Genomic DNA, 27,835 nt, shown 5'->3' with positions numbered 1-27,835 from the left:
CAAACACAGAAAAACGCACACACACACACACAAACTAAACATCCATGCCCTGAGTGGGATGCGAGCCCACGATCCCGGTTGCCAAGCGAGCGAAGACGGTACATGCCTTAGACCGCTCGGCTACCGTGACCGGCCACTACAGTTCTTACAAAGTAAAAATGTACTAGTGTTCTTATACCGCTATACTTGGGTCAAGACATGAATGAATGCAGATGTTACCTGTTTTTCTAGCACCTAATTTCACTTTCGGCACCTTCCCCTTCTTTTACAATTGCCATTTGTAATTTCTTTGTTTCTCTCTTTCAGTTCCAGGTTTGCTATTGGTTCAGGTGAAGGGAAGGAAATACCACATTGAATATATTAGTTCAAAACTAAATGCAGTCTGCTACATAATGAGATTGCTTAAACCATATATGTCTATAAATACCTTAAAAATAGTTTATCACTCTTATTTTAATTCTATTATAAATTATGGTTTACTCTCCTGGGGTAATTCACCCCAAAGTATAACAATTTTTAGAATGCAAAAGAATATAATTAGAATTATGTTGGGATGCAGAAGGAGGGAGTCGTGCAGAAACTTATTTAGAGAATTAGAAATCTTACCTCTGGTATCTCTTATGCTCTTTGTGATAAAAAACAGAAACAAATTCATAGTAAATTCAGAGATTCATAGAATAAATACCAGACAGCAAAATAATCTCCATTAACCTCTTGTAAATTTGAGTAAATACCAAAAGGGAGTTTATTATTTAGGAACAAAGGTCTATAATAATCTACCGCAACATATTAAGGATATATCGAGTGACACTAAGAGTTTTGAGGTACAATTGAAACAGTTTTTACATTTACATTCTTTTTATTCATTACAGGAATATTTCTGTTATAAATGTTTTTAAGATGTGAGTAGCTGTCTTGCTTTACAATTGAAAGAAGACAAGACTGTCAGTCTGTGTTCTGGTTTTTAGTTACTTATTTTAGATATACACAATCTTTGTATCACTGTATACTAGTCTTTATTTCAATTTATTACAATATTAATGTATGTTATACAAAATTCATTAATGACATTGTGTTTTAACTATTGAATTTTTAATTAAGAAACTTGTATAAAACTGTACAAATTGTATAAGGTTTGCCATTACTTTTACTACTAAAATTAACTTATTTTATTGTATTGTATATGTTTATCAGTATTGTATTACAAATGTGTATGCTATTAGATGACAACTGTAATTCTTAGTTGTGACTGTAACCAGGACGATCTCCACATCCGCATGAGAATGTACTCTCGACAGGATTTATGGAAGGTGAATAAATGAAATGAAATGAAGAGCCAGCCAGGATACTTATCACCTGAGAGCATCTCATTATCTTCCCATAATGAGGAAAGGAACTGTCATATTCATCATGTCAGGGTCATTGTAATTTCTCTTTGCTTTATGAGAAGGCCAGAAATAGGGATTTCCTATAGAAATACAAAATATGGTTTCTGTTTTTATAAAACTATATTTTGCATTTCTAATCTGGTGTTTCATTTGATTAATGATATTCTAACACAATTTGGTACTTTATTTATCTCAATGTTATAACTTGTTCTCAGTTGTATTTATTGTTCCTAACATGATTTTACAATTCACAGTAAATGCACCAATTGCTATTAATCACTCTGATTTTATCTGTAATCAAATAATAATCACAATCATGATGTAATATGATTTAAATTAATAATCCCTTAGTAACACATTATTCTGAACACTGTTGTTCCACATTCTCTCTCTGTGTTTCACTGTTACAACACAAGTAAATTATCTATAGCCATTTCCAAAACACAATATCTGTTCCTGTTATGTACGTCACCTATGCATGTTTTCAAGTCAAAATATTTATTCTTGGCCTCTCTTAATCAACACTAAAAACTTTCATATTAAAATGTCAGTAATTGTCTTTTGTCATCTATAACCATTTTGAAGTCAGAGAACTTATGTCCATCATATCTGCATCGTCTACAGCCATTGTAAGGTGGAAGTATTTGTGTCTGACATTTCTGTGTTATTTCCAGCCAAGTATTTATTTCTGACCTGTATTTGTCGTCAATGCCTGACTTGTCTTTAGCAGTGTACAAATATTTCGATGTCAATTACTTACTTGTCTGTACCATCAGTAACCATTTCCAAGTCAAAGTATATTTTCTTTATTATATTTGTCTGTTTTAAGTCAAATAATCTGGATTTCCCTCATCAAGATGATGGGTGTTCTCGAATTGTCTTTCTTAGCCAATGCTATTTTGAAGATAGCGGATGTCTGGAACTGTCTTGGTCATCAAAACCTTTTGAAGTCAATGCAGTAACTACTGACTTCCCTTTGTTAACTTCATCTTCAAATCGAAGGATATGTCACTGAACTGCCTTTGTTTTCTCTAATCAATTAAAAAGTCATAATAAATGTATTCCTGATTTTTGTGTGTCATCTGTGACTACAACCACATTCAAACCACAGGATGCTTATCTGACCTATCTTTATCACCTACAACAACTTGTATCATGGTTAATCAAGTCACGTCCTGTCTCTAATTATAACACAACGTGGCTCTAATTAAAGTCCTATTGAACAGTTTAAATGAAAATAACATCCTATTGTCATTTACTCATAATGGCAAATGCAGATGTCTCTTTATGACACCATAAACTCTTACTGATGTCACTTCAGAGTTTTGAGATTGTAGTCAGTTAAGTTTTGTGTGTAAATAGTTACATTATTTGTCTTTATATCATGTTGAAATGATGTAAAAACTAACAAATCTGAATCCATGTTCTGTTGAGTGACAAATTTACTGTTCCAAGTATGACTGCAGTCATAGTACTGTACATTGTCAAAGTAACAGTGTTCTCTTCTGTCATCTAGAAAGTTACATAACTGAGATGCCTGTACCAGTTCCTCAGATCCCTAGTTTGACTAGTACATCATAGCAGGATAGTAATTATTCACAATATTTATATTGGCCTAATAATATCACCTGTTAGTGCCACTAGCATTTTTAATTTATTAAAATTGTTGAGATTATAAAAACTTCTCAGGTCACTGATAATTTGTGAGTTACAACAGTTGTGTCAGTGTCCTGATTTGTCTTTTGGTCTGCTGTCAGTTGTCATTGCCATTTCAATGTCAGTCTCATACAATATAGGCTTACGATTCTTTTTCAGGTTAGAAGTTTCCAATTACAATCATAGCATCAGTTCCTTCAGCATCAGAGATATATGTTCTCTCTTCTGAGATTAACACCTTGTAGTCCCAACATCAACCCACATTTCAGAGGAACATGTTGCTTCTATCTTCAGGGTCAAGAAATTAGTCAAGCAAGAAACCAATGTGAAGCATATCAAGATCAGCTACATAATCATTATCAATGCCACATTGATGCATCTCTTTTAAAATGAAGTTAGTTATATGTCAGAAAAATTATGTCTGAAAGCAGTCATTTGCTTGTGTCAGCTGTGTGTCTAATTTTGTTGCATCCAAGTAGACCCAACAGCTGTTGTCAGTTTCACGTCAGTTATTATTGATGCCTCATTGTTAAAGACTACATCAACTGTTATCAAAATATTATTTCCTCAGAGCTGTAACAGACAGATATATTATGAATTTATCACTGAATCTTATAGTACTTCATCTTTTGGAGCTTCATAATTCTTCTTACCAGTTCAACAGTGACATCTGTTAACTTTTTCTAATTTAATGTATATAATTTATCTACCAATTGAGTCACATCTGTTTATTACACCTCTTAATTGATTCTTACCTGTCCTTTCATATTAAAAATAACTTGTTTCATATATCATGTTGTATGCAATGTAACTCTTTGTCTCTTAATTAAGCAATTGTCACATTAAATTAATGATGTCTGAGTCATTACTGTAATTAGTGTCAGTCTTAAATCCTAGTATGGACTTAAAAGTTCTTTTTTACGTCAAAGGTAATTGCAGTAATCATGAAGTACATTTTAACTTCTTCAAACAAAAAAATTTATTCTACTATGATAGATTCCAAATATTTCTTTTTCTTCGTCATGGAACACCATAAATACCTTTACCAGCTCGTCATAACATGTATTTTAAATTGTCTTTGTTCTTCCACCTGGCATTATTTAATTTAATTTCCTTACTCATAACACAGAAGGGGTTGTCTATATTGTGGTGTCATTGTGTCTGTTTCTAAGTTTCATTTACTCCACGAGGAATGCATTTACTGTTGGCAAGTAATTGTACACATTTTGTTGTCTTGTGACACAAACCATTATCTTCTACTGTAGCAATGTAATTCATATTCCTAAGTTGTCTTTATATCAGAAATGGCATTGCTGACACTAATAGCAAGTCATATTTATTGACCTTACTTATAACAAAGGCAACCGTTATTCATGCTGAGTCATTTATATGTTTCTGAATCATTCTTATTGTAGTTTCATAGTACATTTCAAATTAGGCTGACAGCACATTGAACTCTACTGGTACTACTACAGAATTATACTTCTTTGCATTTATTACACAAAACAATTTATTGTACTGTTATGCTGTAGAGTCTGTTTCTAAGTTATGTCTTAGGGATGCTGTTATCACTGTTACCTGTTTAGCCTGTCTTCACAGTACAGGGAACTTGGGACTTACTACTATTATGTCATTCAGTCTGTAATTCCTTCCGGTTTCAAAGAAGTCACAATACTTCTATCTCTGATTCTGGCTTACATCTAATATCCTGGATTGTCATTCATCTTGTGTTGCAGTGTCCTCTGTCTTTGGCTTGATACACAGTTCAGTGGTCTCTGTATTGTGAGTCAGACATTAGGTATGATATGATAAATTACTGTGTGTTTATAGTCATTCAAATGATATTTTTCATGATTTGAATTTGAATTTCTAGTTCCTGAATGACAACAAATGCTGTACTTGCTTTTATATCTTTGGTCTCAGTTTGATGACTCTGCAAGTTATAGCAATATGTAGTGTTCTTAGACAGTACTGTAGTCATAAAAAACGGAGCATATATTGTATAGAAAGGTAAACTGTGAGAGGAATCAATCCAGTTCCTTTCTTTTTAAGTGCAAATTGCACAGTTTTAATAATATGATGGAATGAATAAACATACAAAAGGCTTTACTGTGAATTTCATAGGACAGTACGCACCAATCACAATGGTTCTTTCTTTTTCTAACATGTCAATTTCATAACATGAAGCGTTTCCATCTATATTGTATAACAACTTGCAACAATTTGTTGTACAACTCATTTCTTATAAATTAAAATAAAAAAGATAAAAAGAAAAGTTGCTTTTCATAAAATTGTATAGTTTTCATAATGGTAGGGTATAAGTTATCTGCCAGAAAAAGATGAGGGTAAATCTACTCATTTAAAAAAAAATAAGGCATATGGTATATACCACCATATAGCCTCCATTAATATACTGCTTTTAGGTTGTCATCTAGTAATCTGATATGTCTATGAGAATAATATAGCCAATTTATAGACATATCAGTGTATTTTTACAAAATTGTTGCTGCTGCATGACAGACTAATATTTTCTTACTTCACAATTAAATATTCAAGTGCTGGTGTGCCTAATCTTGACTCCAATTTTATATTCAGTCATATTATGTCCACTGTCATTGATCTCAGCCTAATTTCTTTGTTCCCTGTTGTCACTGTTAAGCTGTTATCTTTGCCTTCTTAACTTATTTTCTATGATCTTTGTTCTGTCATTTAAGCATTACTTCTCTTAAGTCATGGTGCCTCATCTGTCTGTTTAGTTTATTATTTTATGTCACTGGCTGTCATTTTTCAATCTTCTTTCTTGTTTCAGTTGTATAGTCTTTGGTTTGTCACTTAGATGTCACGATATAATTTTTTACCATTTTGTGTCTCTTGGGATGGATTAAGCTTCACAGGGTCCAGATTGTCATCAAAGTATTATACGCCTAGTAAGTTGAAGTCTTCTCAGTGTCCAGTTCCATGTCAGTTTTACAGTCACTGTTTGTCAGTCACATGTTACTGCTGTAACATCAGAGGAATTCACATATTTCTTGTATTATTCTACAGTATTCTATTCTGTCAGTTTAGTTTCATATTCATTGTTTTGTCAATTAAATGCTGTGGACAGTTTCTCATTATTTTAATCTTTTAAAATATAGTCAGTAGTGCACAAGTCAGACTACCATTTCAGTATCATATTTGTTACAAGTCTTCTCAGTCTTTTGTCACATCTCTGTTTTATAGTCAATATTCGCTAAAGTTGGCACTAACTTCGCTGACAAGTGGCGGTCTCTTGGTTGATATAGTTCGTTTGTAGACTAAAGCCACTGCTGTAATGTCGAAGTCTTATCTGTCTTAGGCCAAATTAATGTCTTGATTTCCAGTATATCACACATGTATTTCTTTCATTATATTATGGTCTTCTATCCTGTCAGTTTAACTTCACATCCTTTGGTTTGTCTGAAATTCTGGAGTTATTTTGCCATTGTCTTATGTCTTGTGGGGATGGCTCAGTACAGAAATCAGATAGTCGTCCAAATGTCACATTTATTGTATAACAATTGTGTAATTTTTTGGTCACAACTCTGATTCATTGTCAGTGTTTGTCATGTACATGTTACTTAAGTAATTTTAGTCATATCTGTCTTAGGGTAAGTTAGTTTGTTTCCTGTATATCATTCATATACTATACAGTCTTCCTTTCTCCAGGTTTAGTTTCACATTCCCTGGTTTGTCACTTACATTTTGTCGTCATTTTGTCATCACACTGTGTCTTGTGGGACTCGGCCAATGCTGAGATCAGATTGTCATCATGCATCTATTTATTATGTAATAATATTGTCAGTTTTTGGCCACAACTCTAATTCACAGATAAGGTTTGTAATGTAAATTTATTTCTGTAATGTCAAAGTTATGTTTGTCCAAGGCCAAGTTAGTGTTTTGTTTCCAGGCTTGTCATTTTCATATGGTACAGTCTTCTATTCCGTCAGTTTAGTCACCCATTTTTGTAGTCATTCTATCATCACTCTGTGTCTAATGTGGCTCAGCCAGCACAGAGATCAGATTGTCATAACACATCACATTTACAAGTAATCTGTTAGAAGTTAACAGTCTTTGATCACACTGTGTTTTATAGTCACTGTTTGTCATGTAATTTTTACTTCTGCAATGTTAATAACATATGTGTCTTAAGGCACGTCAGTTTCTTGTTTCCCAGTTGTCATGCATGTATTTTACAGTCTTCTTTTCTCCAAATTTAGCTTCACAGTTTTTGGCTTGTCACTCAAATTTTATACATGGTTATTTTGTCATCACTAGCACTGAGATCAGAGTGTCATAACATATCGCATTCACAAGTATTCTGTCATATGTTCACAGTCTGTGGTTACAACTGTGTTTTATTGTCACTGTTTGTCATGTAATTGTTATTTCTGCAATGTTAATGTCATATGTGTCTTAGAGCAAGTCAGTTTTTTGATTCCCAGTTGTCATGTATGCATCTTACAGTCTTCTTTTCCTTAGTTCTAACTTCACAGATTTGTCTTGTCACTCAACTTTGTCATCACCTTGTGTCTTGTGGTGCTGAGCCAGAACATAGGTCAGATTATCATCACACTTGTGTATCACATTTATTCTGCAAGAGTGTGGTCAGTCTTTGGTCACAATTCTGTTTTATAGCTAGTGTTTGTTATGTAAATGTTATTCCTGTACTGTCAATTTTATCTGCATCTAGACCATGTCAGTCTGTCATCCAAATCTATAATTTACGTTACAGTTGCAGTCATTTGGGTGTTGTTATTACCATTAGTGTATCATGACCTGCATGTACATGGTGTTCATTTATCGTCAACATGTTACTGTTTTTTGTAGTGTTATTCCTTCTTGTCTTATTGTACCTTGAATGTTAGAGTGTATATTAAATGCTACAATTAATTGTTAACTTGCGTCCATTGTCTTCTGTTGTTGTTAAGTTCTTCCATGGTCATAGTCTGCCATTAATTTTGCCTCACTTGAACTTCTTGGTAATTTGGCTGTCATGAAGTCATGAATTTTCTCAGTCTAGTCTCAATTCAACCTCAGAGATTTAGAGTGGAAAATTAAACGTTAATACTGCTTCTATCCCTTTCAACTTGCAAGTCATTAATTTGTGAAGGCTGTTCTGTCAAGTATTCTTTCATAGTATTTCCAGTCTAAGTCAAATCAGAAAATTTCAAATTACCCCATGATAGGGTATATAGTCTTGTTCTGTATGATGTATGGTGAGTTTGATTGATATTTCAACAAGAGGCAGAGTTAATGTTCTTTGGATTTCAATAAATAAAATCCTCTCTTGTATTATAAGCAGTTTACATTCATTCCCAAAGAACTTTATCACACTCTGTGGACAAGCAAATAAAATCGAATATGGGCCCTTGATCCCTCTATTAAGGCAAATAAAGAAACATGGAATTATGACTATAAAATTTTAAGAAATTTTGTTTGAATTGTATATTGTATTGGATGCATCTGAATTTTATTATGCTAGTCCACTGACCTCAGTTAAGAATTTAACAACAGTTATATTCTTATATCTTCACAAAATGTAATCTGCTTCTGATAAAGGTCACAATACAAAATCTGAACTTGTTCTGTAATGGAGTAAATAATACACAGGTCTACAGTATGAAGGAATGATTGTGGTTCTGTAATGCCAATGGTGCAATACTGACATTAGTCAAATTCATATATATGGAATAACTGAAAATTAAATTCCCTGTTTGAAACCTCAAAGGTCATGACTCATATGTCTGTAAATCAGAACAAATTGCATACTGGTAGATAAAGGAAGAAAAAGAAAGACATTAACTTATATACACATGTACATGAATATGGTGATTTTTGTATACTTATTTGTATCGAAGCTTTGAGATCTTGCAACTTCATTGTCATAATATTATACTGAAAGACATCCTGGCATGGTTTCTTGTGATATTCGGTGGGGTTTATTTTGTGCATTGTAAAGTCAGTAAATTGCAGGAAAGAGTTATTCACAGCCAGAACTGATAAGTATCTTGCAATGTTATTTTCATGGAAAGAATATCATTTTCTTCTCAATACACTGAATCTTGTAGAATCTTATATTTAGTGAGTATGTCCAGTACATAATTAATTAAATGGAACAGAATATTTCTTGCAAAACTAGCATTTGCTTAAGAAATTCCTTTTCTTTTATAGAATCCAAAGGTTCACAAGAATTATACCCGCTATATGCATATTTTTAAATTTAAAATGAAAATATATTTCATAACAGAAGAGTATGAACCGTTCTGAAATTCACTAATACATGTCTGTATTGTCTGCAGACATGAAACAAGTCATATATATGAAGTAGACTAACTACATTTCATAATGTAATCATTGCTTGTAATATTCATATGAGGTCTACTGATCTCATGTAAGCAAGTGGTGGCTGTGAATTTTTTAAAATATTTGTAATTAATATTTCAGAATTACCGTCATTCACTAAAGGAAACTCTGTATCATTAAATGAGTATGGACTCTAAAATATATCAAGCATTACAAATAACATTGTCAAGACACTCATAATGCAACAAAACAAATTCTTGGATAATGAATCTGTCTGTCAGTTTATAAAGACTTGATGAGTGCTTGTATCATCTCATCATTTTCATTCAAACTTACAGCTCAGACAAGATCTGGATTGTGTAGCACTAGCTGGGTAAATAATAAAATTAGGCACATGTATGTTTCCATTAACTGCTGTGCATGACTGAATTTTCCCACACAAAAGAAATTAAATGTCATACATTAAAAATTAAAATCATAGTAATAAGTTTCTTGCATATATAATTCACTAACCTTACGTTCTTAAATTATGCATACTATAGGAGCAACAATATCATAATTATATTACCTTCCTTTTGTCATTTTGAAGTAAACATGAGATCATATTTTTTATGAAGTTAAATACTGTTTTGTAATCTTCTAGGTACTGACAATATGGGTTCTGGTGGGTAGGTAGTTAGCAAAGTTAGCCTTCAACTTCAGGGAATAAATATATGTAACCTGACTGATCTATATTAGACCTATTAAATATGCCCATTTGAATTAATTCTGTAATTTGTGTTTGTATGTTTGTATATGAAAATCTGATAAGGCAGTAGTGCAATAAATACAAGAATTCTGAAAAACAGTTCACATAATATTTTTACAATAACAATATGACAATGGCCAGCACTGTCAAAATATTTAACCACCATAATTAAAAATAAACAATAAGTTTAAAATTTTGACATTCATATTTAAATGAATCCTCATTCTTTAATACTTGTACTTTTTGAAGTAGTTGTGATAAGTAATGGGTTCTACTACCCAATCACAGGGCTTCAAAGAATATCATCATTACCATCATCCATCATCTTTGGTCCCATTTATGATCACTCATACTTCATTCCAACAAAGGTGTTTCAAAACTTCAAACTATTACAGGAATATAAATTTATTCATGTCATTTGTTTCAGTTTCAACTTACCACTTGACATCTCACATCAATCCTCTGCCTGATTCTTCATCTTCAAATATCATGGGTCGTGGAAGTTCTTTCAGTGCCATTGGATCACTGGCTATTGTTGGCATCTCTGGAATAATGGTAGCATTATCTTCCTCTTCTTCAGTGAAGATCCAATCATCCTTACTCTCAGTAGTAATGGTAGATATCATGTATGACTCAGTCAAGATGGTGTCAAAGGTCGATTCATGTATAATCATGCCAGTCGTATCTTCTTCAGATGTTTCAGTATTTGAATTTATATTCCCATCCATTTCAGTTTCATTAATTATTGAGACATTTTGCTTGTCAGTGTTTAAGTTTGAATCTATGATAATGTTGGTATTGCTAAATATATTGGCATCAGTAATGTGGGTAAATTTGTTTATGTGCAAAATGGTACTGTTATCTGCTGTCTTATTCTGTTCTTTGACAGATTTTATATTTTCATTTGCTATATTGTTATCAACGGAAATATTTGTTTGTGTATCTAAATTTACATTATTATTATCCAGATGGCTATTATTTTCTGTAATTTTTTGCTCAATGTCAACTGAACTGAAAGTATTCTTATTTGTAGTGTTTTGATTACTTATGTTCGAATCATCTGTTTCATTTTCTCTTTTACTGGAGAATATGATGAAAGTATTTTTTTTCTCAGAGTTTGTAACATTATCTGTTGACTTGTTCATATTTATGAATGTCTTCAAAGTAATATTATCATTAGCGTTATCGAGTGTTTCTGTATTTATAGCATTCATGACTGTAGTGGTGCCATCCAATGTGGTCATAAATTCAGACATTGTAACATTACTGTTTTCAGCAAAGTTAAGTTGCTTCTCATTGTAAAATATGTTACTGGTGTTGTGAGCAGTATTATTAATATCAGTGTCCTCAGTGATATTAATTATATTAATAGAAAGTACAGTTTCTTGCATCTCATCTGGTGTTGTATTGACATTGGCAACATTTTCTTCAGTGGTCACAACATCAAGAGGTGCACTGTTGAATGACGTGGTCAGAGTAGTAAGGTCAATGTACAAGTTGTCACTGTAAGTATGGAATAGAGACATAAGCCATGAACTTTAAAAATTTCCCAAATATAAATCAATTATTAAATAAATTAATACTGTTTATATTATGCCTTTATCCATTTATGACAAATTCTTTTTTATTGATTTAATTTCTCTAGCATGGAATAAGAAAATTTCTATTAGGAATATAAAGCAGTGTCATAAAGTATTGTTTTTTATTGTTAGTGGGGTGGAACTAAATCCCTTGTACTGTGGCCACTTCTGGCCTATTGTACCAGCTCCAGATGATAGGTGAAGGTGATTGTGGAGCAATTGGTGGAATTAAGATTGGCAGGGGAAACCGAAGTATTCGGAGAAAACCTGCCCCAGGGCCACTTTGTCCACCACAAATCCCACTTGACCAAACTCGGGATCGAACCTGGGCCACTGCGGTGGGAAGTCAGCAATTAACCACTTGAGCTATGGCACGGCCCAGTGTCATAAAGTAAATCGATCCATCAGTTTGATGGGCAGCTGGCATAACTATTAATTCCCCCTTCAGTGTGTTTTAAATTTGGTGGGGGGGATGACAAATGCTGAAATTACCTTGCAGGATAGTGTTCTGCAAATATGAGTAGTTGAATCATAACTTGAAAATTATATTGAAGATATAAACAATTTACTTGTGAGCTTGAAGGGTTTAAATGAAAGTCTAATATGGAAAAAGTTAAAACTTATATCTGACTGGCAAGACACTTATATATGACAGCAAAGGAGTAAATTACAGAATGAGGCTGGAAGTCGTTTAAGTACCAGCTTTAAATTTTGCTTTTAAGTCATGTTGGAGGGTGAACCCAATTCAGTCACAAATCTATATTTGTTGTGAATAAAACAGCAACTGTTTTCCTCCCTTTGATACATATTCTGGTGAATGAATATACAGAATTACTTGTAATTAGAAATATCTCAAACTGAAGAAATTCGTATCTGTACAAAAATAATTATAGTATGGAGACCGAAACAAGTTACTAGCTAATTGGTATCCTTGTAAATTTATTTGAAAGACAAAGTAATACTTACTCATCAGCTGGAATATTATAACCATTATCCACTGCAATTCTAGGTTCCTGTTCCATAATTGAGGCATCACTTTGCACCATGGAAGTGTTAATGTCTTCAGCAAGGAGTCCGGGATTTGGTTTGTTTGTATAACCCACAACTTTTCTCTCATCTAAATAGTAATAGCTGGGTTCATTGAATACTTTAATGTAGCTGTATGAAGTATGATAATACTCAGAGGATGATGGTTTCTGGTAGTCTGGCCTTCCAGCTGAAGAATCACTTTCAGAATGATGTTGCTCTTTATATGGAGGGTTGGTGAGAAGTGAGTAAGTTCCATCATGATGGCTGCTGGGTTTGGTTGGACGTGGTTTGTATTTGTTGTAATCCAATGTACTGGGAATATGTTCATTATCATAAGGTTTTGTGAAGGATATATATTCATAATGAGGTTCTGAGCTGCTTGTGACATGGGATATGTTAAATTTATATACATATTGTGGCTTGTAATGGTGTGTTGTATGCTCATGATATGGCTTAGGTTGATTTGTATGTTCATAATGAGGTTTAGAATAACTTGAATATTCATGATATGGTTTGGATTGTGTTGTATGCTCATATTGAGGCTTAGAATGGCTTGAATATTCATGATATGGTTTGGAATATGTTGTATGCTCATACTGAGGTTTAGAATGGCTTGGATATTCATGATATGGTTTGGAACTTGTTGTATGTTCATACTGAGGCTTAGAATGGCTTGGATGTTCATGATATGGTTTGGAATGTGTTGTATGTTCATACTGAGGCTTAGAATGGCTTGGATATTCATGATATGGTTTTGACTGTGTTGTGTGCTCATACTGAGGCTTAGAATGGCTTAAATATTCATCATGTGGTTCGTGGTGTGAATATTCACCATGTGGTTTATAGACTACTTGATGTTCATCATCCGGTTTATGATGCAGTAAATATTCGCCATGTGGTTCATAATGGTTACTTGTAAACTCTTCTTGTGGTTTATGATGTGGATTATATTCTTCATAATATTCAGGAAGACTCAGGTGATTATGACCACCGGATGGTTTTGTTGGTGCATACTCTTCTTTGTGATGAAAGTGGTAATCATCTGGAGGTTCAGTTTCTAGCTTGCTTGGAAGTTCAGCACCATGACCATGATCATAATTATGATTATTAAAATCCGGCTCTTTATGCTCCACTGGTAGGTATGCTGAATTAATGGGTTTATGACCAACATTAGGCCTTTTACTTGCGGGTCTCTCTGCATCTTCGAAGCTCTCATCTATGAGATATGTTGGCTTATGTGCTTGTTCAGGCTTTGGGTATTTGGTTGTTGTGTACATGTTTTGAGGTTTTGTGGGTTTACTTTGGAAGTTACTGTCTATCAGATATGTGGGCTTATTCTCTTCAAGGGGTTTAGGCGGTGGCTGTAATTCTACAATGAGGTAGCTTGGTTTGTGTTCTTCATATGAAGGTCTTGTTGTATGATGGTAACTTGGGGTTTGTTCTGTGGGTGGCTTTTGGTAGGATGGGTAGCTTGGTATGTGGTGTGATGGTGAGTGATCATGATCTGTCGATTCCTGATGATGGTACTCTTCCTCCTTACGGTGTTCTGCCCATGGCTTTAAATCCAAGTGGGGGATATAGCCACTGTCACATGGTACCCGATGATTGCTGAAATAAAACACTTGCATCATTTAAGCTCTTTAACGTCTTGCATACCAGAAGTCTGACTTGAGACCACAATGGTAAGTCCCAGAGCCCACGAGTCAGACTTTTTGACGTATTCAAGACAATCTTATTCTTTCAACCATTTGAATAGGTAGGTACTTTGCCTTCCATAGAATGCAAGAAGGTGAAAAGCATAGTTATATTTATGTATCTATATTTATATATGTTATGCAGCAATTAGGTTCCTTTTGTAGTGAAACTTCACTTCTGGTTTAAAGTTTTGATTATTCGCACAAAAAATATTTTCTCATAGCTTGTCATCCTGGGCACTTATGTTATTTCACACATCTGCCTGCATCACAAAGAGGTGGTACCTGTACTGGTTCTCTACATTCCAGGAGAGTGTACCTGTCACATTATCTTTTCTGTTTAGACTGTATTATCTTTATATTTCAAATTACAGTACATGACACTATTATTGCATACTTAAAGCACACTTTCTTTTAAAATCCCACTAAGAATAAATTAAATGTAAAGAAAATGTAACATTATCATATTGTTACCTACATCAAATTCTCCACAAATAAATATCTAACTCATAGTAAATTGTAATCAGCAGTAAAAAATTGTAACTATTGTAATTTTAATCTACTTATATATCAAATTGTTAATATTCAGAATTAACTGGACTTGTCATATATCATGTACAATGATCTATAGTGACGAAATAAATCAATCAATCAATCAATCAATGTGACATATTTTAACGAAAGCTTTCTGCTGTGAGTTTTCATATAGATGATCAGGAATATTAATTATGTGTGATCAATAATGTCCACTTGCACATGTAAAGTATAAGATTTAATGTTTTATGATAAAACCCAAACCCATTTGGTTTCGATGTTTATTTTTTTAATCAGGCTATCTTATCTGAATGCCTACCTCACTGTCATTAGCACACCCTGTTTCCACACATGAGGCTCTTGCAGCTTAGTTGTGACAGCATAATATATGTGCACTACTATTACTGAGCATAATGTTACATTTCAGCATTATGTTGCAATAATATCTCACTCATTCACTTTCCTTCATCTACAGTGCAAACACAACGTTTTATTTTATGTGTGATTATAAATGACATTTTAAATAAAATATTGTTTTTGCATTATAGCAGCTTCAAAACTATGAGGAATTGTTATGTAATTTTATGTACCATGATTTAAATTGAGTAAGAACAAAACATTGATGCCAACATCTCCTTAAAGATGTACAAGTCATGAGGATTTGAAGTGACAAGTATACAGAACTTCCATTTTGAGAGAACAAGGATAGTCCTCACATACAGTGTTTCTGAACCAAATGCAATTTAACTCACCGGTCATTGTCAACAGTAAGAAACACAAAAGGCTGTAATGTGTCAATACCATCCAAATTGTCACACAACATCCGTGCAAGTGTTACACGTCGGATCTGCTGCAGCTGGGCCAAAGTGAAGCTTGACTCAAACCCTCCATTCTCATACCAGAATCTGTCACCTGTAATAGATATATATATAGTTCATATCAGCTTTAATTCCTCTCTTTTGGTCAAAATTCTGACACAGGATGAAACACTATGGTACATAAACCAAGAACTTCAGAAATTCAAGAATTCAATGAAGTTTCAGTCACAAACACAATTCATAGATTTAACTTACTTTAAAAGTAATCTTCTATTCACTATGTATGTGTGTGTTTATGTGTATGTATGTAGGTGTGCATGTGTGTGTGTATGTGTGCGCACATGCATGTAGGAAATTGGGAGGGCAGGTGTGCAGACACATTTGCTCTGTACATATGCAAGATTAAAACATAGCAGAAACTGCATATGAATAAGCTAACCATAGTTATATTTTATATTTCTTGAGCCATTTCAAACAGTGAATAATCTTTATACAACACTGTACTACCTTTCCTAAGATTGCTGAACTGCTGGGCTAGGATGCAGGCAAAAGTGGGACCCACAAGTCCACCAGATACTGGACGCTCTGCCATTGCTCCAGGAAACAAATCAATGTCATCCACATCTCTGGAAACCAAGTAAGCATGCAATATATTATTTGCTGCAGATGTAACTAGACCATATTTTACATTGTTTTTATGCATATTTGGCCTCCATCAGAAAAATAATTTCCTTATAGGGTCATAAATTTCGCTTTTTAAACAACTTTAATTTGGTTCAGTTATTTTTCTTACATTTTGTGATACATAATCAAGTTTGTTTATTTGCATTAAAACCAAATTGCATATTAGCAGGATAAATTATAAGCAAGATAAGCCCCTTTTAAGAAAATTTTTAATGTTTATGGATTAGTTTTACATTACTGAAAGATGATATTCTGTTTTTGTTTATGACCTTGTGAAGTATTCTTGCAATAAATAGATACAAGGATGCAGTCATAACAGTGCAGTTGTTTGGAGCAGGAGACTTTCCTGATGGCACAATATTTCGTTCCTATGGCTTTGTTGAAGTCTTCACAGCTCCTGCAGTTTCCAGTAGTTAAGTACTCAAATATCAATGTATGGATATTCGGTTTACTTAAAGTCTATTTCAAGTGATGCAGAAATATTGAGAAATAGTGCATGAGAATCTGTTTCAGATATTAAAATCTAATACAGTTTGCACATCTATTCTATTCAGAATCATGCATTACAAAGAAGAATTGACAATGTAGTGACTTATAGTGTCCTCTCTTTCACATTGACCTTACTCCTCCAGGTAATTGCAATTCATTTCACAATGGCTACAAAGAGGAACCAGGGAATGAAGAGCTATGTTTATCCAGTAGAATGTTTTGTAATGGACACTATAGATTTTTGACTTAGAGAAAAATAGGTTTCAATAAAAGAAGGCATAACAATCAGTGGACCTCACAGAAATGAAGTTTGGGAATATTTAGAAACTTTTATTGCAAGCAAACAAAAGAATGATCAGAATTTCTCAGAACTTGAATGAAGTAATGAAAATACTGAAAGCATGAAGTTATTGTCATCATTCTGTCTGCAGAATATTAAGGGAGCATTTATTTTAAGATCTGGCAATATCATTACTCACTAAGCAAATAATTTTAAAAATTCAACATGAAACAAGTAAAAGTATGAATAACGTAGAATGCAAGAAAATACAAAACTCTGAATATATTTCATTTATGAACAACAGAAAATATCTATTGCAATGAAGACTGATGAATACATTTCAAAATTGTATCTGTCTGACATCTTACTGAACAAAACCATAACTCTGACTTATTCAGACTTCCAAGATGCAAGGTTTCCAAGGCAGCAAACTGTTTACAACTGTGATTTGCAGCAAATTTAGAAACTTCCTATGATAAACCAGGTAGTATGCAAATGATAATAGAGATGTTATTAACATCCTATTTTTTTTTGTTGCACTGAATAATAAGAATTGCCTAAGCTGACCTGTATATGCGTTTTAGCCTGCGTTGTGTTTCAGTTGACATAACTTGGAGTAAATCTGACCAGTCAGTCAGGGGTTGAAGTCCACATGGCTCACGCCAAGCAGTATATGGGGCCAATCCATGATCGCGTCCTCTCTGGATATTCAAGGCTGCCAGATCCATACCATAGCCATAACCTGCAGAAAGCATCCACAACAGATTTCTCAGTCATCACCAGCCTTAGGGCAATTATGATGGACAATGAATGATATAAACAGGTTTAATGTGAAATGCATTGTATTTTTAATTATTTGTGATGAATTCATTGCCTATTTTGTTATTAGTTTTCTCTGGCATTATTCCCTCATTCTGCATCAATCTCAGAGTAAGACATTAGACATCAAGTTAATAGAACTAAATGGAAAAATTGTTAATATGAAATGGTACATGGTAAGTATTTCTTATGAATTCATATGAAAAATTCTGTGATGTCTAACAGACATTTTATCTTATTTATATTGCAACATTTCTCTCAATAATATAACAAAAAAAGTAAGAGAAATTCTTAAGAGATCTTATCTGAGGTTTCCAATAGATATATCTCTCATGGCATGGCTACTTTAGTACTGTCACCTGTGAAAGACAATGATGTTAAAAAGTATTGTGAATTGCGTGCAGTGGCAATGTGAAGTATAACCCATGGTACGTACTTGGAGTCTGAAACAGGTGATTTGTGAGTTCCTCTGTGATGAACTCATCCCTTTTCTGTGCTGGCTGCTGACATAGTCCCAGCAACAGTCTGTCCACTGACCCAATGTTGTATAGATTAGCTGGATTTGTCAACTCCTCATGCAGAGAAACATCTGGAAGTGTGCATTTTGTCATTCAACAGTTAGCAGGCTAATAGCGGATTCTAAGTTTTTCATAGATAAGTGGAAGGTGTTGGATTATGGAAGCTTTAAATCATTGTGACATTCTTTTGTTCCAGAAAGAAATAAAGAAAGAAGGGGTATGGAAGAAGACATGTCCTTTGTTAAAACTAGGCTGTCTCCCCAAAGAATTTTAAAAATTCAACACAGAATCTTTTTATGTGCCTTAGTAGTTTGTTGTTTGTTTAGATAAAGAGATCACCTGTTGAAGTAAGATCAACATTCAGAATATAAATTTGTAATGCAGTGTTGGGTCCAGTCCAATGATTGTTAATTCACACAATTTTCTTTTTCAAGGCAAAATGTCATATGTCAAAATATTTGTGTAAGTATATATTCTGCACATTAGCACTGATAAACATGCAAATAAAAGCATTAATCAGATCTTACAATGAATATATTTGACTTAATTTCCACACAATTTATGCAAAAAATAAAAATTATTTTTCCAATGAACACAGGCAATCGTACTATCAGTTTCTGTACTCATTTTTACATTTCTCACTGTCTGGTGCATCCAACTTCCTTTTATTGCTTAATTTTAGTGAAACACAAAAAATAATATTGTGCATTTGCTTGATTTCATAATTCTTAAAATATATGGTGCAATGAGTCCATATATGATAAAAATTACTTATTTTTCGAATTTTGAATCATGTATGAGAAATGGTATCTTATTGTGGGGTGGGGAAGGAGAAAGTAAAAGAAATTTTAAATTGCAAAAGCGGGTTCTTCGAGTGATTAGTGGTATTAGTAGTCGCACGTCATGTAGACAAATTTTTAAAGATTACAATGTTTTAACATTGCCTTCTCTGTATATATTGGAGGTGACATGCTTTATCAAAAAATACAAGGCTTTTATGGCAATAAATTCAGACATTCATAATTATAACACACAAAGAAAATTAAATTTTCATGTACAGCACTGTAATACAGCTTTTTTTAAAAGGAGTATGATAAATATGGGAATTAGTTTGTATAACAAGGTCCCCAATCAAATAAAACAAAGGGAACATTTTAGCTCATTTAAAAAGAAATTAAAATCTTTTTTGCTGAAACATTCCTTTTATTCTGTAGATGAATTTATGTCTTTTGATTCATCAAGTGTGTAAATGTAATATGTAGCTGATTAATTTGTTGTATTTGTGTAAAGACAATGAAATTAGTGGTTACTAGATTTAGATAATATTATTCAGATGACAAACCCCCTATATTAGGGTGGTACAGTGTATACTGTAAAGATATGCACGAGAATTATATGTAAAACTGACAATTTCCTTATTCAAATGGTTGTAATACCTGTATGTATGGATTGTTGAATGATAATAAAATGATAAATGAAAAAATGAATGGAGGATGAATTCCACACATTTACCTCCCCTGGTACTAGATGGGCTGGAGGCACTATCATATTCCAGGAAGAAAGTCCTGGTACCTTTTGAATAGGAGGCTGGCTTGTCCCTGAAACCAGTCTGGATGCTGTATAAAAGGATAAAATTCTTATATATACCAGGAACTGAACAGTGGGTCCATAGCTAGTTACTTAGATGACTGAGAGATCCTGGCTTTCTTAAATTCGTGATTTTCCATTTGGGATGAAGTAATTTTGTGGAAAATATCTTATCATCAGTGAAGTAATATTTAAAAACAGAATGTCTCACAATATGCACAACTACATACTTTTGAATCACTGCACTAATTTTACTGATAAAGTAACAGAAAATTTCTAATACTTACTAGTATATGTAATGGTGATAATAGAATGACATGTGAGCAAAGTATTACCATTTATTTTTGGTTGTCTTTGAATGCTTCAACTCGTTGACATTATGTAACTTTAGTCTCTGTTATGAAAATTAGTTTGCAATTGAGGTTATATTTTTCCATTTTCACATCAGCTTTAATATTCAATGAACTGCAGAATATGATTTTATGCAAGAAACACATTTTCGAATTAGTAGACATACTAGTGTTAAGTATATATTAGAAATTGTAACAGTCATGTGACAAGTTATGGCACTCACTAGAAAGCAGTCTGTGATGACTTCTGTCACATCTCACAAGACTATGCTGCACGAGACTGTGTCCAAACCTGAAAGCTGCTGTACCAAACGCATTAGCTGCAGTTGGCTTGGTCTTTATGTTATATCCTGTAAAGTACCCTCTCTTCATCAGCTCCAGGTCAAAGAGCTTCATGACATCATGGCCTGAATATTGAAAACACAAGAGTTACTCATAAGTAACAGCATATAAATTTGATATTTACCTGTTCAAGATAATGGCTGCTTTTTTTTCTTTTCTTTATTGCTAGTGGGGTGGGACTAAGTCCCTTGTACTGTGGTCACTTCTGGCCTATTGTACCAGCCCCAGATGATAGGTGAGGGTGACTGTGGATATTCATTCATTCATCGGTAATCTGTCAGACGACAGGTCCATAGTCTCTTCCAAAACAGTTCCTCCACTTAATGCGATCTCAAGCTTTCTCCTTCAGTTAAAATATCTTCTTCGGTCTTCTTCCTCGTCTTTTGGGCACTTCTATCTGCCCCTCCGGTTTGTTTGTCTCCAGAGGAAACATCTCGCATACATGGTATCTCTGTTTTTGGAAAGAGACTATCCAGGAAAAGTGATAATGTGGTAGTTTTTCCATTTGCTTTCCACATCGCAGTACAACAGCCGTTCAAACCACTCTGGTCACGCCTGTTGCTATACGAACTTGAACCATCTCGAGCATCATTTGCTCTGTGCTTCAAGTCGCTGCTGATGACGCTGCTTCCGGCATCAGTTTTTGGTTTTTGGTGTCTCTCTTCGTCTGATGCCTACCCTTTGACCTGTCCAGCAAGGGAGGCCCTGCCAGTAGCTACGCTACCGCTGGTATAGCTCTCAGGGTCCTTGGCATACTCAAACCCCCTCACCACGATAAGGTGGAGACACCAACGAGGGGATTGTGGATATATGGTAGGTAAAAAGTGAGCTAAAACTGTCCCTGTGCTTAATTAATTTAGCACTATACCATGAAGATGTGTAGGGGAGTGGATGTATACATCCAAATTTCTAGTTTAAGGTGAGTGATCAGATTCACCCTCTGGGAAAGAGCCCCCTGTACCCATTGTATAAGAGGCTGGGTGGGCCCCAGAGCCTGTTTGGATGACGTGGAGAATAGAAAATTATTAACACTACCGAGACTTGAATTCCGATCTCTCTGTCTTCCAGTCGCTGTACCGACTGTGCTGTCCTAGCTCCCGATATGTGATAGGTAAGCTCTTGAATACTGAAGATGAATAAAATTTGTTAAGATTCTTAGAGTACTAGCGAGTCATTGACATGCAGGGAGCGCATTCGATGTTCTGATATATACAAATACATCAAAATTTTGAGACTGATTTTTTTTTTAACGATCCCAGTATTTCTTTATGCTACTCATATGTGAATCTTTTTTTTTTTTAAATTGCTAGTGGGGTGGGACTAAGTCCCTTGTACTGTGGCAACTTCTGGCCTATTGTACCAGCCCCAGATGATAGGTGAGGGTGACTGTGGAGCAATTGGTGGAATGAAGATTGGCAGGGGAAACCAAAGTACTTGGGGAAAAACCTGCCCCAGCGCCACTTTGTCCACCACAAATCCCACTTGACCAGACTCGGGATCGAACCCGGGCCGCCACGGTGGGAAGCCAGCGACTAACCGCTTGAGCTATGGCGTGGCCTAACGAGTGCTTAATCATTATTAATTATTTAAAACTGTTGCTTTTAAGGTAAAAATACAAAAATCTTAGTTCCATTGTGAATTAACATTAGGTTTGGTCGTGTATAAAAGACAAACGTCATGAAAACAAAATAAATTTGTCAGATCAGTTGTTCTAAAAACAGTGACTCTGAATAGTACTGTCTTCTGAGTTGTAATGCCAGAGGAATATACTGCCTCATTATTCAGGATTATAGGGTAGGCCATGCAAGAGATCAGCAAACAGTAAATGACAAGCAGAGCTCACTCTGCTAGAAACCGGAATGAAGCAGGTACGCAGTGGAGCTCTTTCTCCTAGCTGCCTGCTTCTTGCTGGTTTCTTGTATGATTTACTCTTCAGCCTTGAAGATGAAGGTGATACTTTCTGACAAAATAGTGGGCATTTTCCGAATTATGTGGCATTACAGCCCAGAAGACCATAATCTTCAAAATAAATCTGCATGAAGATGAAGTTTAATTGCAGTTTTGAAAAAAACCGAACTGTCATGGACTCACCAAGGACAATGGGTAGGAACTCCCTGAAAGTTATATGCTGCATAATGGCCCCAATGATTCTACGTGTTTCCTGGTACAGCTTCTCGTCTCTCCAATGTGGGTTGATGTGACTAAGCTCTGTAGTAATTTTGTTGTGAGCTCTCAGCCATATAGTGTGCAGGGCTATGAGTCCTGGTTGTTCATTGACACGCTTATCTCCTGCATGGAAACATCTGATGTGACCTGACTGACCCCGGCATAAGTCTGCCTTGTAATTTGCGGCTGGCAGCAGTGGCAGCCGATACTGTACACGGCTGTACTTCAGCAGACCTGTAGCAAACAAAATTAAGCTGCAAACTGAACTGTTATTTGAATCAGTCCTCACACTAAAACATTAAATTGAGCCATTCAATGAGTCTACCTCAACAGGTTAAGAAGAATTGAGAACAAAGGATGCAAATTGGCTGGACAATATATCCTTACCATTCCTAAACATCCTAAGATCATCTTCATCTTTTTCTGAGCTTCCATATATTGCAGAAGCATCAATGAAGGAGGTGACTTGGTTGATTTGGTCACGTGGTCCCAGAGAACAACCGACATGGGAGGTTGGACTGCTCCGTACAAATTCCAAACAGCGAATACCAAAACGGCTGTAAAACCAGTCATCAGGTTGCACAGGGATGGCCATACAGTCTGGGTGCTGTGGGTAGAATCACAGAATTTGCATAAGTTATAAAATTATATTCTGTGTATGAAAAGATTCTAAAACTCTTCTTAGCCACTGATGTGAGCACCTCAGACAGAACATTCCAAAATTAAACATGAACTGGAGACAGGAAATTAGAATGGAAAAAAGACACCCAAACGCAGATATTGTGGAATGTAACTGAAAACATATTTTTCGAATTCAGTACCTCTTTACCGAAAAAATGCAAAGTATTTGTGGCAAATTAATCTGAGAGACCTAACCTGTTTATGCAATATAGATATAAAAGGGGATGAGCCTGTCTATCAATCAAATGACTGAAGTATAATTGCAATATGCTTTTGTCAAATATATTCTTGTAAAATACAAATGCAAGAGAGGAGAGGAAAATATATAATCAATGTCTCTGTGCCAAGGAAGATAACATCAGGGTAAAGGCGATGTGAAGAAGTATACAGGTATAACTCACAGTAAGTTCCAGTGGCTGAAAATCACGACCTCCATCAATGCAGCATTTGGGTACTGATCCATTAAACCCTCGGCTCTGTGCAGAAGCTGTATAAAACATATAAAAGGAAGTAAAGTAAATCTATCCCTGTACCAGGCCGTGAAGGCCCATAGGGTCATGAGACGTTGAGGGTCCCACACTATCTAGACAATCGGCTTAAAGATGGCGGTAAGGTTGTCAGCCTTACGCGCCGGCCGCGCTTTACTCCCCAGGAAAATTATTTAACTAATCCCTGGTACTCATTTCTGTTAGAGGCTGAGTGAACACCAGGGCCATAATGCAGCTGGAAGGATTAGGTCAATTGAAATAAATCCAATGACCTTGAACCCGCGACTTTCTGCCTTGTAGCATAGCCCCTCAACCAACTATGCTACCACATATATACAAATGTAAATACAGTACATGAAATAAGAAGCGTCTTCATCATTTAATTATTTATTTTTTTAAAGAAAGTAAAATTTGTGTAGACTGAAATAAGTATATCTGTTCGCAAGAAATGACACATATACTGAACATTGTCTATCAGCTCATCTTGACTAGCGAAACACTTCTCTAGAAATTAGTTATGTCTGTCATCATGTAAGTGTAGCAGCCTACACAGTTGCAGCTAATCTCTATCCCTCAGGTTTTTACTTTCATTTGATAATGGAAACAGAACAAGTTTCTTCAGCATTGTGTTTCTGTAAACGGAATGATTTGATGGAACTGCCCAATATGCACAAAATGTCCTTCCAAATCTTAAAGCTCATCCTGCTCTAATTTAGTTATGTAACTTTTCATAATTCAAGACCTACCTTCAGCATCATGTACAAATGTATAAAGAAATAACTGTGTTCAGTTATAACAATATTAAATGAGACGTTTAACCCTTGGAAGATTCGAGGTACTCATTTCCATTAGGGGCTGAGTCGGTTCTAGGGCTAGAAGGATTTAGTCACCTAATAAATCCAATGACTTCATTGGGAATCAAAGCCTCGACCTTTTGGCTTGTAGCATAGTGCCTCAACCAACTACGCTACAGCGTGCCCCTGGTGAGGCTGGGGGCAATTTTTCTTAAGTGTCTAGTACATTTAAGTTATAATTCTGGGTGTTGGTTTCAGGAGTCATAAAGTTTGGAGAGAAGAATGGCTAGTTCGCCGCTAATGCCCAACATGTTGCGCAACTATGGCTTTATGTAGTTTATGTAGTTCCTACTTCTGCATTTCTTAAGTTTAGTGAGACTGTTGTGTTGTGCTTACATGTGAGGTCATGGTCCAGAAACTGTCCCCATTGCATCACCATGTGTGTGATGGATGTCAGGTCACTGTCTCGGTCGCTGTGGATTGCTGAGCTTACTAAACGGGCACTGGGAAGTGAGCCCCCTGACACTGATATTCGTACCTTCTCCAAACCTGAAACATTACACAGAGTTTGGTTAAATTAAGGCTTTTAATGACTTACAGTTCCACAAATTGTGTTCAGTTTTACATCCTGCTTTGGTGAAATTCTTAACTGTTGTGTGGTTGGTTAGTGAATAAAATGGATCTGCAAAATCTCTAATTTACAAATATATAGGAATATCTATTATTGTTGTTATTGTTGTTATTGTTGTAGGTGGTGTCCCGTTGTTGTTGTTGCTGCTGCTGCCTTCATTGTTGTTTTGTTTTGTTCAAGGTGGTGCTTTGTCCCTGTTGTTATTTGTTGTTGTTCTTGCTTTCGTTGTTATTTCGTTTTCTTTTGTTTGTGCGTTTTGTTTCTTTTTCTTTACGCATGTTCATTTTATTATTTTACTTTGGGCTATTAAGTTAGAAAGTAAATAAATAAGAATTAAATTATGATAAAATACTTTACACTATGTAACAAACAAACAAAAAACCAACTCCGTGGCCTTTAGTCCGCAAGCGAACTATACCGACCGAGCGACCGCTGCTTGTCGGCGAAGCTAGAGCCAACTTTTGCGGATAGAGGGTGTTGTGTGTTCAGCACAACGGATCCCCACGGCCGTTAATCTCGGTTTTCTAGACCAGAACCGCTATTTCCTCCTCAATTATCCTCACGAGGCTGAGTGGACCCCTTTCCAGACCCACTACTTCTCAGAGAATCTTGTAGCGCCGGGAATCGAACCCATACCTCTGCATCTGTAGCCAGGAACTCTGATCAATAGACCACAGTGGCGGTCTACATACTAAAAATGGTGCAGGACCTTGTTAGTAATAATCATCATCGTCATTGGCTGGATTTACGTCCCATGATAGAGATTAATATTTCACACACTTTGAATCTTAGCGAAAAACTAAATGTCAGATTTAAAGGGACTTTGAGCGGGAAGTTAGAAACTTTATAGAAGACAGGCGGTCTCTGGCAAAGGAACTGATTCTGTGGTAATCTTCACGCCAACTCCATTAAGTATTAAGGGAGAGGTTTATAGAGTCCGAGCATGTTTCACAATATTTGTTTGGGTTTTGGTCCTTCGTGGAATGGGCATGCAGCCCCGTACATACCGTCCCTATAGTGTGACGGTAAGAAGCGATGGAGGGGCATCATTGAAGCGCCCCACCAGGGGTGTGCTGGGTTGTTGCAGCGGCCGTCAGCAGTTCGGTAACGGCCACTGGATTCTGGACAGTCCACGGGCTGATCACCTCGCAAGGGGCACTGGTCGTGCAGTGCCGTGTGCAGTAGTGAAATTGTGGGTAGTTTGAGCCCACGCACAGCGGCGCGGCTCTCTGCCCCAGAGTACAACCTGAAACAGAATCATCTTGACATTTCCTATTCTAAGACCCAGATAGAGTAACCTAGGTTTATAACCGTAATTTTGGGTTAAAATTAAACATGCATTTATCGCAGACTTTCTCTCCTTCTGTCACCTAAAGATAAAATTATTTTGTTTTCAAATTTTCTTCCGTCCTGTGTCTCTGGCGGTTGCCAGAAAATTGTAAAGTATAATGAACAAAACGATCTATGTTCACCCCTGTTTAGTCCCGAAACGAGTATGTACGGTTAACTGCGTAAGATTTACTTGGGTTAACAACCCTTTACACCATACGGCACAACGGCAATAAATACGAGAAACACGTGTGATATCCTTTTCATTCTTATAACCCGAATTTAAGGGAAGCCAGAAAAATCCGGTGGTAACTTTCTCAATTAATGGTTTAAAATTCTCTATTACTGTTCGTACTTTTATGAACATCATAAAGTGAACCGCCTCTGTGGTCTAGTGGTCAGAGTTCCTGGATACAGATCATAAGGTCCCGGGTTCGATTCCCGGCGCTACCAGATTTTCTGAGAAGTAGTGGGTCTGGACTAGGGTCCACTCAGCCTCGTGAGGATAACCTAGGAGTTACTTCAAGGAAATAGCAGCTCCGGTTTAGTAAATCGAAATTAACGGCCGTGGGGATCCGTTGCTCTGACCACGTGACACCCTCTGTCCGCTAAAGTTGGCACTAACTTCGCCGACAAGCGGCGGTCGCTCGGTCGGTATAGTTCGCTTGCGGACTCAAGCCACGGAGTTCTTTTTTTGTTTGTTATAAGAGCAAGTGAACAAATTCACACACACAGTAACAAGTAATAAGATAAATCGTGTTGAAAATGGAGAATATTCCCTTCGAATATGGAGACTGGTTGTGGAATATTTAATTAAGCCATGAACGGAAGAAAAGGGATGATATTCCAGTTGGAGAGTCGACAAAGAAGTGACAATCTCTCGTCGTATGATGGAAAATACATTAC

At 35.5% G+C, this 27,835-nt stretch overlaps 1 protein-coding gene across 1 annotated transcript in view; it reads right to left on the bottom strand.

Moving 5' to 3' along the window:
- Positions 1–1,272: 1,272 nt before the first annotated feature.
- Positions 1,273–27,835, bottom strand: part of LOC111871180 — a 55,387-nt gene continuing 28,824 nt past the window's right edge. The window contains exons 4-15 of the mRNA XM_023864081.2: positions 26,608–26,846; positions 25,366–25,518; positions 24,089–24,174; positions 23,394–23,613; positions 22,932–23,240; positions 20,723–20,905; positions 18,480–18,632; positions 17,792–17,966; positions 16,279–16,397; positions 15,706–15,865; positions 12,663–14,333; positions 1,273–11,619 (exon numbers count right to left, since the gene is read on the bottom strand). Of these exons, the coding sequence (XP_023719849.2) occupies positions 10,566–11,619; positions 12,663–14,333; positions 15,706–15,865; positions 16,279–16,397; positions 17,792–17,966; positions 18,480–18,632; positions 20,723–20,905; positions 22,932–23,240; positions 23,394–23,613; positions 24,089–24,174; positions 25,366–25,518; positions 26,608–26,846 (4,522 nt within the window). The 3' untranslated portion in view covers positions 1,273–10,565. The remainder of the gene's footprint in view (positions 11,620–12,662; positions 14,334–15,705; positions 15,866–16,278; positions 16,398–17,791; positions 17,967–18,479; positions 18,633–20,722; positions 20,906–22,931; positions 23,241–23,393; positions 23,614–24,088; positions 24,175–25,365; positions 25,519–26,607; positions 26,847–27,835) is intronic.

The sequence above is a fragment of the Cryptotermes secundus genome, unplaced genomic scaffold, assembly GCF_002891405.2.
Source record: "Cryptotermes secundus unplaced genomic scaffold, Csec_1.0 scaffold493, whole genome shotgun sequence".
Classification (NCBI taxonomy): domain Eukaryota; kingdom Metazoa; phylum Arthropoda; class Insecta; order Blattodea; family Kalotermitidae; genus Cryptotermes; species Cryptotermes secundus.
This window is presented reverse-complemented; position numbering and strand designations above follow the sequence as displayed.